Source organism: Aristolochia californica, unplaced genomic scaffold, assembly GCF_029961685.1.
Source record: "Aristolochia californica isolate CCGP_79_NKW_82.1479 unplaced genomic scaffold, dmAriCali1.0.hap1 SCAF_1, whole genome shotgun sequence".
Taxonomy (NCBI): domain Eukaryota; kingdom Viridiplantae; phylum Streptophyta; class Magnoliopsida; order Piperales; family Aristolochiaceae; genus Aristolochia; species Aristolochia californica.
The window spans coordinates 50,580,402-50,592,434 of NW_027181770.1; the positions used below are offsets into that span (position 1 = coordinate 50,580,402).

General features: G+C 38.7%; 1 protein-coding gene across 1 annotated transcript; it reads right to left on the reverse strand.

Annotated features, from left to right (window-relative positions):
- Window positions 1–3,059: 3,059 nt before the first annotated feature.
- Window positions 3,060–7,646, reverse strand: LOC137959618 (KIN14B-interacting protein At4g14310-like). The gene is made up of 3 exons (XM_068806977.1): window positions 5,604–7,646; window positions 4,188–4,810; window positions 3,060–3,630 (listed from the first exon to the last, which is right to left on the reverse strand). The coding sequence occupies exons 1-3, from the start codon at window positions 7,635–7,637 to the stop codon at window positions 3,102–3,104; spliced, it is 3,186 nt and encodes a 1,061-aa protein (XP_068663078.1). The 5' UTR covers window positions 7,638–7,646; the 3' UTR covers window positions 3,060–3,101.
- Window positions 7,647–12,033: the final 4,387 nt, after the last annotated feature.

The following is a 12,033-nucleotide window of genomic DNA, read 5'->3' on the forward strand; positions in this document are numbered from 1 at the left end:
TTTCAGAAAAAATCTCAACATAATCCAAGTCTGTGGTAAACTGCATCCATGGCCGATTAGTAGGTAGTGCTTCCAAAGACCGGAAGCCTCTGCTCTTCTGCTCATTCTTTACGAAAATAGCAAGAAGTGCAGCCGCAACTCCTCCACCCGAACCAGAACCAATGACCACAGCATCACATTCAATGTTGTATACACTATTAGCTGCATCTTTCTGTTACTTTGAGACCCTTCTGGTTGAGGTATTCAACTAGCGACAATTCAGTTTCCATATCCAATTCTACTAATCGTTATTCGAGAGGCCTCCCCATCTGCTGTTTGCTCCAGTCATCTTCGTGTGTTCTTTCAGTTTAATAAAATTTCACAAATCATTTAATAAATTATTAAATAGGTAAATTTTAATTTATTTATTATGTATCATTCAAAATTAACCGAAAAAATAGAATCAAATCAATGGGTGAAGATTGTGATGTTCCTTGCCAGTGTCACAGACTTGCAGTTTGGACATTTTCAAAGTTCAATTTGGCAGTCGAAGTTGGGAGTTCTTGGAAATTCGATTTCTCTAAAATGAATTCTAGTGTAAGTGTAATTGTGTTACTTTTCTTCCAAAAATTTCATGAGCAGCAGAATGACTGTTGGTTCTAGTATTCTCTTTCCGTTATTGCGAAGTAAAAGCTCAAATCACCTCATCAAGAACTGGTTTCTGAGACCCAGAAGTAAGAAGGAAACAGTGCGTCGCTTCGCTCGGTGGGTCATCGTTCCTCTAGTTGACTTCAATGCCATCAATCGGCAAAGTCGGTACAAAGGATCCACAGAGTACAGCGAGTGTCTTCGTCTCCGAGCTACAGAACCCATGAATATAGCCTTCTCGTCGGATGAGATTACCTATCTTACTACTGGCCATCCCCTCCATAGATGAAATATCTCTCTTCGTCTCCCTCTAATTTGTAGTTAGCGGTAAACAAGACTAGGACAAATTGAGGTGACGTAACTCCAACTCGAGAGAGCAAATACAATTTTGCCATGAATTTTGAGGCTGCTAGAGTCAGACTTGAGGGTCGTCGACGGCAGATTTCATAAACTTAAAATTTGACCTCTCCATGGATTTTGTATCTTTTCTAAATAATATTAAATAAATTTAAGCCCAATTGCACCACAATGAGACACTCATCCTTAAGAGCTACGATAAGCTTACTTCGAACTGGCCATCAGGTCAGGTAAAAAAACAGTGGCTAAGAATCCTGCTTCTGCTTCCGAAGATATTATCCATGTAGATTTTAGGATTCCATAATATTTTGATAAAAACTTAGCGTAAGAGAGACGAAGTGAGAAGAAGAAGAGAGGTGGTGAAGTGAGGAGAATGAAGAGAGAGAGAGAAGAGCGAATGAGAGAGATACATGAGGACGAGAGGCAAGATGAATGGATGTAGTAGAATACTCAATCCTCCTCAACCTTTATTTATAAATGAAAAAAGTACATAAATTATAAGTATGCCCTTCACCCTAGAGAGAGTGAAGGAGAGACAAAAAACTTAAGATTATTACAATAATACTACTCAAGCCTGTTTATGTCTTTCAACACTCCCTCTCAAGTTGGTGGTGAAAAAAATATCGTATAATCCCAGCTTGGTACACGGAGTGGAGAGAATTTTGGAGTTGACTGACTTTGTGAACATATCAACAAGTTGTCCATGAGTTGATACATGTTTGTAGTTTATCATTCCTGCTTGTAACTTTTATCTACAAAGTAATAGTCCACCTCAATATGCTTAGTTTTCTCATGAAACATCAGGTTGGAGGCAATGTGGATTGCTGCTTGATTATCACAATAGAGTTCCATATGGCCTTCTTTATTAAATCCTAATTCATCTAGAAGGGATTTAATCCATAGAAGCTCACTTACTGTATGTGTCATGGTTCTGTATTCTACTTCAACACTAGATGTTGCAACCATATTTTGTTTTTTACTCCTCCATGTAACAAGGTTGCCTCCACCTAGAGTACAATATCCTGAAGTGAATTTTTTATGATCCAGCCCGATCTACATCAGCAAAGCTTTCAATATTGAGATGGCCATGATACTTATATATATAAGAGTCCCTATCCTAGTACCTTTTTCAAGTACCTAAGAATCCTCTCCAATGTCTGCCAATGAGACATCTGAGGTTTATGCATATATTGACTGACCATACTGTGATAGATAAGCTTGCCAACTAGCCCTTGATACTTGCCAACATCAACTCCTCCTAAGCCAGCACATAGTTTTGTATTTGTCTCCATGGAGTTGTCAGTAAGATGGCTTCTCATCATTCTTGTTTCTTCAAGTAAGTCAAAAACATATTTTCTTTGCGATAAGATAATACCATGTTTGGATTGAAGAACCTCTACATCAAAAAAATACTTGAAAAGTCCCAAATCTTTCATCTTAAACTCATTGTATAACATGTTTTTTACTTGACAGATGCTATCAGAATCACTACTTTATATTTATCTCTCATTTTCTTTTCTCTTCATGATTCCTTACAATCTTTTAATCATTTGTGCAACATAACATTTTGAAGCTATATTAGATTGCACCACACCACTACAATCACATTAATTTTCTTTATCTTTTATTTGGGCCTCTCATTAGTGGTAGGAATTGCTTTCTAAGTGAATGCACTCTCCTCCGTTCATTGAAAAGAAAGACATGATCGATTAAGAACATACTAGAGAAAGAGGTGCAATGAGAGAACTTCAAAGATTTCCCTTAACTATAGTCCCCTTCTATTATTTTTCTCTAAATTAAGTACAAAACTGAGAGGAAAAAAGACCAAAACTCTCTTACTTTCTAAAGTCAAGTTGATTATAGTAAGACTTTTTTTTCCAACCTTTGGAACACACTGTTATATGCACCTGTTCTTGTTTAAAAAACCACTAACTAGATTTTCCTTGTTATATAGATTCAACTTAACCACCGCCAATGACAAGAGCAAATAATTGACAAAGTCATCATGACTGCCGCATTAGATGCACAATCACAAAAACAATCAGAAATAATTTAATCTCTAAACAGATAACAGGTGAAACAGAATATAAATATTAGTCTTCAGTTTATAAAACAAGTCAAGATAGGTACCTCCAAAGCGCAGGACGATCTCTAGATATTACAAGGACCCGCGATGCCAAATAATCAAAAGAAGGTGAATACAAGTTGTCTGGGCCAATGACTTGTCTTACATATCTGGTATTTTCGTTATTAACAGAGGAACAGGGTATTCCCACATCCTTGGAAGTATCAAAAACAAATAGCCCCCATCCACAAACACCCATAACAAATTGAGAATGCCCCCATACTTGAGTTAAGCATGAGTGATGAGCATGAGTATTGGACTCTGGTAGTGCATAAGTTGATATCAGCTTCCCTTTGCGCATGGAGAATTGTTGCACCTGTGAGAACATGTTGTGCTTTAACCTTGTGTCAGTGACTCCGAGAAAGATGGAATCACCACTAGAGAAGATGGAGGAGCAGTTTGATGCCCCATTCTTGGACATCTTAAGTCCTACACCAGATGGGAGACGGAAGTCTAGAACATTTACAGTTTCATTTGTGCAGAATACACCATCATTTCCTTCCACTTCAGAGGAACTTACTCTGCATTTGGAGAACAGAATTTACTAAGACATGTAAACCATTCACAGAAGAAATAAAGAAAGAAACAAGAAATTGGATATGCGGGTTTAACTGGGACTATTTCACACCATATAACAAAAACCTGATGTCTTCCACACCACAGTTCAAAAGTCCATTTAGTCTTATTTATGTAGCCGATACCTCACCTAAATTTCACAGAAAACAAATGATGCACAAGCTAATTATGCAAGCTTTACACAATGCAGAACCTCTCAGTAATACTTAAAAGTAGAGAAATAAATCTTTCCCAAAATTGTGTACTTTTTTGGTAGAGTATGTTTTAAGCAAGAATCTCATGCATTAATGGCTACATAATTGAGGGTGCTGCATTCAAAGATAAGACCGTAACTATTTGAAGTCGAACTGAGTAATTTTCAAATTTTGACAAGTCTTTGAATTTTATCTTAAAATAATTCTACTAAAAGCTTGATAAGAGCCACCTGGATTACTTGAATACTATTGAGCACAAAAGTAAAGACCAAAAGGCAAGTAGAAAATAACAATTTTAAAAAATTTACCTCTGCCGGACCCCACCACCAAATTCAGCGTCAGTATTGTTGACCTGAAGGGCAGTAATCCTTTTACCAAACAAATCAAGTGATAACAATGCTTGTGGATTAAGTGAGCCAACATCCCAAAGATTAATTCCTTCTGTTTCAGCAAGAACAACCTTTCCTCTGCTTCTCCATTGCAAGGGGCTTGAGTACTCCATCGTAAGTACAGGTTTTGATGTTTCCCATTTCATTACAAGGTCTCCATCACGTATGTCATAGATGCTAACTACTTTTTGAGAGCTGGCTGTTGACACAAGAAGCGGACCACAGGGTTTATACCACCATTGTTGGTGCTTTGAAACTACAATTGTGGACAGAGCACTTCTTCTATTTACATCCCTATTGGATAGAGAACCAAAAACTGTTCTTGAAGATGAACCAAAACTGCTTCCATTCTCAACTCGGAATGCTTGAATGTCCTTACTATAGAAATCCCATGAGCAAAAACCTGAGTCCAAACAATTTCCAGCTGATGCTGCCACAACATACCTTCCAGTGCAACCATCTGAACTTGGGGCACGAATCAACCAACAATCACTCCATAAGTTATGTGAGAGGCCAGCAGGTGTCTTATATTCAGCTTTCTCCTGAAATGGGAACCCATTCACAAAGAGACACAATCAGGCCTACCTATTAAGTTCTGATCCATTTACATAAAAATTTCTACATTTCTCAAAAATCATATATGCATTTTATATGCTAGATAGGGGAACTAAAGTCCTATCTATAGCTATATTCAGAATCAAAGTGATACAATTTCGGTCAGAAATAAAGAAGAGAAAAAGATGGAAAGAGAACGTGGAGTAGAAGAGAAGGACAGATATTTGTACCAACCATCTGAACTTAGGTCAAAATTGTCTGCCTTCTTCTGGCAGCTCATTGGCTTTTATTCTTGAAAACATAAGAGATCAAAAGACCTATTGCCCTTATATGGACACCCCCAATTCCCCTTACACTAATTCAATTCAAACTTTCCCAATTTATTCCTACTCGACTTCCCACACAAACTTGATAATAAATGCATAAGATAATGAAACAACAAAGATAAAAAAATGAAAAACTGTATCCGTATAAAAAAAAAAAGACTACAAGTCACAAGAAGAGCAAGACTAACTCCATATTCTCCCTAGCTATGACTGGAAACAGGTTACACAAAATGCAGAAGCCTGCCATTAAATTCATGCAAGACTCCAGATAAGAAAAGAGAGCAGTATATTTAGCAGTGATTGTATGCTCTGGTTCTGCATCAAGATTTGGCTTTTTACCCAAAAGGAAGAAAAAAAAAAAAAAAAGGTGTTTTCTCTGTTCACTAGCCTGAGTAATCAAAAAGGCAAAGATGGAAACATAGAGGAAGGAGTGTTTTTTACAGAAATCAATTACCTCTAAATTGGTAATATCATAGAAGGAACATGTGTTATCACTGTGGACAAGTAAAACAGATGCACCCTCAGATACGAACCACCCACCAGTTGAGGGCTTGGTCCCTATTTCAAATAGCAGATCTCCAGAAGAATCCTCAGATTCTTCTTGGAACAGCATGGATGGATTATATTCCTGATTATCAAACTCTTCAAAATTTTCATCTGTAGTCAATTCCACACCTTTACCAGGTATTTCGCTCATAACCTTCCTTGAAATGTCTTCGCTTTTAAAACTTTCAGCACAGTTAAAATCCATTGCCTTTACTGTAGAACATTCAATGGGAACGTCTTTGTTACTTGTCTTGACGTTAGATTGTTTTTTCTCGAGGGAAGCCAAAAACTCCAATGCTATAGGATTTTCATCCACAGGACCCAGAAGCTTATCATCAACTTCGGTGCCACCATGCAATCCTACATCACTAGGTAGACAGCTCTTATCTTTTCCTCTCAAGGAGCCAATCTGTTCACGACTCCTTGGTAATTTATGATAAGGAAACAATCGTGCTTCCAGTTCCTCAGCCTTTAGGCCATTGACTGAAGTGCTTGTACTATCAACCATCCCACTATTATTGTTCTCTATGAGCCTAAACAATGATTTAGCATTTTCAACATTATCAGAGATAACAAGTTTAGTTTTACTGTCATCCATCACATGCCCCATAGCTGTCTCTATTCTGGCAATCTTATCCTGAATATCTGTTAGAATCAGCTTTGATGCATCTGGGTTGTTTTGATCCAACAAGTCCTTGGTTCTCTTTATCTCGGATGCAATTTTATTAACCTTCCCTTCAAGAAAAGCTAGTTTTTCACGAAGTCTGCTAGGATAATTATTTGAAACTTGAACAGCTGTACATTCTCCGCTGCATTTCTGCTCTCTGAAATTGTCAGAGACACTGAGACCTTTCAAAGAGTTTCCGACCAGCCCGTCTGGATTTAAATTAATGGAGACCAAAGCTTCCAGATTTTCTGAAACCTCAGCAACTGTGGAAGCTTCACTCCCACTTCCCACCAAATTTGAAACTACAGAAAGCTGTTTAGCACTTTCTAGTAATCCAGAATCCTTGACATGTTTCTCATCGTCCAGATTCAAAGTTGTGACACCTATGCTGTGATTTTCTGCCTCACCCATGATACGTCCGTTGTTACTACTAAACCTGTCCATCGAGCCCAAACTTTTGAGAGCAGGACCCCTCTCTACGACCCCGAGACTTTTAGTATCTTTTTCTCCAGTTTCATCTAAACTAAAATCTGAATCATTTTTCTCAAAATTCGAACTTAGGAAGGATATCTGCTTGCAGCTATCTGGAGGCATGACATCATATGAACGACTTTCATCACTTTTTTCCCTATTTAAATCAAAGACATCCTTGTTCTTGCAATCACTAATTCCTACCACATCGTTCTTCAACACCTCTTTCAAACCCGTATCCAAGTAAACTTTATTCCTGCGAACCTCCAAAACATTTGGCCGATTTCCCCGTTTCTCGTCCCATGCTCTAGAATTCGAGCTTGAATAACCTTTCTGCTCCCGACATTGTGCTAACGGCCTGAAATCTTTCAAATTTTTGTCTTTGAATGACGCTTCCGCTGACGGCTTTGCTAAGGGTTTTCCCAAACCGTCAGATCCAGAAGCCCTCGACAGACGACCTGTTCGCATATCAGAGAGAATGCGCGCAAAATTGGAGGAATCAGCAGCCTTACCTTTGAGCAGCGACGATGTGGACCATCTGGCGTAGGATCCACTTTCTTTGGTGGAAATGGCCGAGGTCTTGTCAATACGCTGCATGGGAACCGGACGGATAGCAGGTTTCTGAGACGGAGGCGGCACTTTGCCGCGGGAGGTGGACCTAGGGATTTCCTTGCCAGTGGACATTTTGCTGCTGCCAACGGCAACATCTTTGTGGCGGCATTCAACAAGGCCGTTGTGGGGTTTTAACGCAGTAATCTTGACGCCAGCGCCTCCTCGCTCTTTCAGTCTCTGAACTGACGACATTTTCCTGGTTCGAGGAGCGACGAGAGAAATGAAACGGGGCTTTCCGATGCTTTTTATTCCAGTTATAAGACAAAGATTAGCCTGGCGGGAAATATTTTGGATTTCGAATTTGATTTTCTCTTTTTGTGCAAGTCCATGAGTGACAAAGTGCTTTGGACAAAACAAACAATTTTAAGAGTTTGCCATTTTTATTTAAGGAAATTTACGGATTAAATATTAAAAATCTCTATTTCTGCAATTTGTAGACTATAATAATTACTATTCATAATCCAGGGAACAAAAACGCCCCTATTTTCACCTTCTCCCAAGTTTCAAAAGCCTTAAATCCATTTTTCTTGAACCTTGACTTCTCCTTCGAGCAAGCGACCTTGCTTCTCTAAATGTATCCTCCCCTTAAAGCTCTAACCTTAGACGAATAATCTATCTCTAGGTAAGCAATTTTTCTCTCCTTTAACTCTCCTTCATTCTCCTTTAGGGCCTGTTAGTGTGCTCAGTAAGTGAAGTGTATTTCACTTACGCTGGGGATAACGGGCGCTCAGTAAGTGACGGGGGAAAGTGAAATACAGTTGTATTTCGTTTTTCCCCGTTTCAGGCTTAAAACGATGGTAAGTGAAATTTGAGGGTTCGAGCTCAGATTTCACTTACCATCGCTCAAATACATCTCGTTGTCGTGGAGAAGCATCTGACGAACGAGGTTTTAGGAGAAAAAAAAATTTCTCCCTCGCTCGTTTGTCTTTAGCGATTTCAATCGCTCAGCGACCTTATCTCCGACGCTCCTCTCGCCGTCCCCAACTCCGACGACCTTCGGTAAGAGCTCTCCCCTCTCTCTGCAACCTTTCCGACTCCTTCCTCGCTCGCGATCGTCGACGATTTCAATCGCCCCCTCTGCGACCTCTCCCCGGCGCTTGATTCTCTTCCTCTCGTCGTCCCCAGCACCGACGACCGTCACCGAACCAGTCTCCCCTCTCTGCAACCTCTCCGGCCCGATTCGAGGTATTTATGAAGTTATTTGCATCCGTTTTTCTTTCTTTTTTTTTTTTATCTTGAAGTATTGGAGTTTTCTCTCAGACATCTCGCATCAGAAATATTTCGTGTTGGTTAACAATGTCATGCTCTGCATTCAGAAAAATTTCGTGTTTGAGCGCCAGAGGAAGATCATATAATTAATAATATGTATAGATTGTGATTGTGTATGCTTTTATGGACCTACACTAGGCCCTCCACTTCTCATCCTATATCAAATTTTGTTTCTCATCATCAATTGTCTCTTCATACTGTTAGTTTCTTGCATCTATTTCTTCCATTTCTATTCCGTAATCCTATTAGGAGGCTCTGAGACATCCAGGATGGAAGACAATCATGCAAGATGAAATGCATGCCTTATATGAAAATCAGATTTTGGCCCTTGTTCCTTTTCCTCCCAGCAAGAAACCCATGGGCTATAAATGAGTTTTTACTATCAAACAATCTAGATAGTTTTGTTGCTCGCCTCAAAGCCTGACTCGTTGCCAAGGGATACACTCAGTGTTATGGAGTAGATTACGAGGAAACATTTTTCCCTGTGGCTAAATTAAACTCTGTGTGCATCTTATTATCTCTTGCTGCTAATTCTTCTTGGTCGGTATATCAATTGGTTGTCAAAAATGCTTTTTTGAATGGGGACATAAAAGAAGATATATATATGCATCAACCACCTGGTTTTGTGGTTGAGGAGGAGTCGGTATGCAAATTGAGAAAGTCTCTATATGGGCTGAAACAATCTCCTCAGTCTTGGTTTGACAAGTTTAGCCAAACAATGTTATTGTTTTGATTCAACCGGTTCTCTTTATTTCATTTTGTCTTTATCAAGAATACCTTAAAGGGAAAGTATTACTAGCAGTTTATGTGGATGATATTGTCTTAATTGGTAGTGATGTAGACAACATAAAAGAAATCAAATAAAAGATATGTCAAGAATGTAAAACAAAGGATCTTGGACTTCTAAAATATTTATTTGGGAATTGAGGTATTCAAGTCAAAGCATGAGATTACATTATCTCAGAGAAAATATGTCTTGGATCTACTACAGGACACAGGGATGATGGAGAGTCAGCCTGCAGACACTCCTATGGATGTTAATGCAAAGCTATGTGCAAGCTCTAGAGAAGATGTCGATGTAGGTAAATATCAGAGGCTTATAGAAAAACTTATTTACCTCAAGCTGACCAAACCAGATATATCATATAAATTAAGTGTGGTGAGTCAGTATATGCACAAACTACAACTTACCCATTGGCAAGCCTTGGATAGGATACAAAGATATTTAAAAAGATTTTCAGGAAAAGAGTTTTTCTATAAGAATCATGGCTACTTCAGCATAGAAGGTTTCTTAGATGCAAATTGGATTGGATCACCTGATGAAAGGAAGTACACTTTTGGGTATTTTACCTTAGTTGGAGGAAACCTGCTTACATAGAGAAGCAAAAAGCGAAATATGGTTGCAAGGTTCAGTGCAGAAGCAGAGTACAGAGTTATGGCCTACATAGTCAATGAGCTTCTATGGATCAAATCCCTTCTTACTGAATTAGGATTCTTCTATGAAATTATATTACGACAACCAACACTTGGCTTTAATAGAGTCAAAATCCCTTTGTATTTTCGCTACTAGAGCAAGATAATGAAATTTTCCCAAGCAAGGGTTCTTGGGATATGATTACCACTAGGGGAACATCAATCACAAAAAAAATTACCTTTTTGTGGTTTTGTGGATGTGTCTTCCATTTATTTATCTATTTAATTTTAATTGCATCATAAGCGCTTAAATTTTTATTTTCTATCTCAATTCACCCCTTCAAAGACGCTACCTAGGCCAACAAACCTCTACTTCTTCACCCATAACCATCAATCATTTTAAAATTCTCTATGGAATGCTAGAAAAGAGGGCATGGCCTGAAAAGCATGTGGCAAGAACATGTTAGAAAAGAAAGTGTAGGAATTGAATCACCACTCTCTCAGCCACTTGATGAACAAGGAGAAGTAAAAAGAAGTGAGAAGCATATGGAAGAAGAAAAAGAAGAGGAGGATAGTAAAGAGACTGATAATGATGAGGGAGATCAGTTTGAGGGCTCTGATGAAAATGATAACCCAGATAGAGATGTGATGGGAAAGGTAGTCACCAGCCTTCAGAGGAGGAACTCCTTCCCCAATTATTGAGGACATCCCACCTTCTCAAGGAAGTGACAAATGAGTTAGGAAGCAAAGAAAGAACAGGAAAAAAAAATCAATAGAAGAAGAAAAGGAGGCAAGTTAGAAAGAGGGAGATATGACTAAAGTGTATGAAAATAAGGAAGAAAGAAACAAGGAAAGAGAAAACCAGCACATTGACAAATGTAGAAGAAGTAGAGGAGAAAAGAAAAGAAGTATTTAAGGAATTTCCAAAAGGTTTAAATGAAGGCGACCTGGAAATATTGTTGTTTAAGCAATTTCCAAAAGGTTTAAAAGAAGCAAGAGGCGCATAAGCAAGTTCTCTAGATGAAACCTAATGAGGCAAAAAAAGAAAAAAAGAAAGATAAAGAGAAATGAGGAGTTGGTTGTAGAATTTCTCAACTTCGTAGCCAGCAGTATGGAGAACAACATGCGGGAAGTCAGCCCCCCATGAAGGACTACGACTGAGATGGATGAGGATACTAGACCAGACAAAAGAAGTGTCCAAGTAGCCTCACCTATAGAACATTACCTTGAACGAAGAGGTATGTGCAAAACAATAGGCTCAAGTGGAAGATGTCTGTCATGAAACTTACCCCAAGAAAACTCCCAGGACAAAATTTCCCTATAGATGAGAATCCATTTTTCTATCCACCCATGGCAGTAGACTCCTTTGGTATGAACATGTATCAAAGAAGGTCTAAGAAGTCAAATTCAGTTCTTTTATGCCCCTAGCCCTCCAAGTTGTTAGTGACTCTTAACCAAATGAATCAGCATGAGATTGACATCAACAAGTGCACAACCAATTATAAGCAGTCATAGATTGTAATGGGTCTTCATTTATTTTTTGCTTTGTATGTCCTTATGTTTTGCTTTGAATCATTCATGTGATACTTGTAGGATTACTTTAATGAATTTCGAAATCATATATGAAATTCATAAACCAAAATCGTACCTCCTGACATGGCGTCAACTTCTGGCGAACAGAGCTTCTCGACTATGTCTTCGACGAACAGAATGTCTCGTCTATCACAGAGACTTGTTGATGGCAACGTTCCGGCTTACCTTTGCTAGACCAGACCCCCTTTTATAGTCTCCTCTCCGTCAAAGGAGACCACCAAACCGATGGAAACCGTAAGGTTGTAACTAGCGACCACCATCAATGGAAAACATCAACTGATGACTACGGGTTAGAGAAATCGAACTGTCTAAC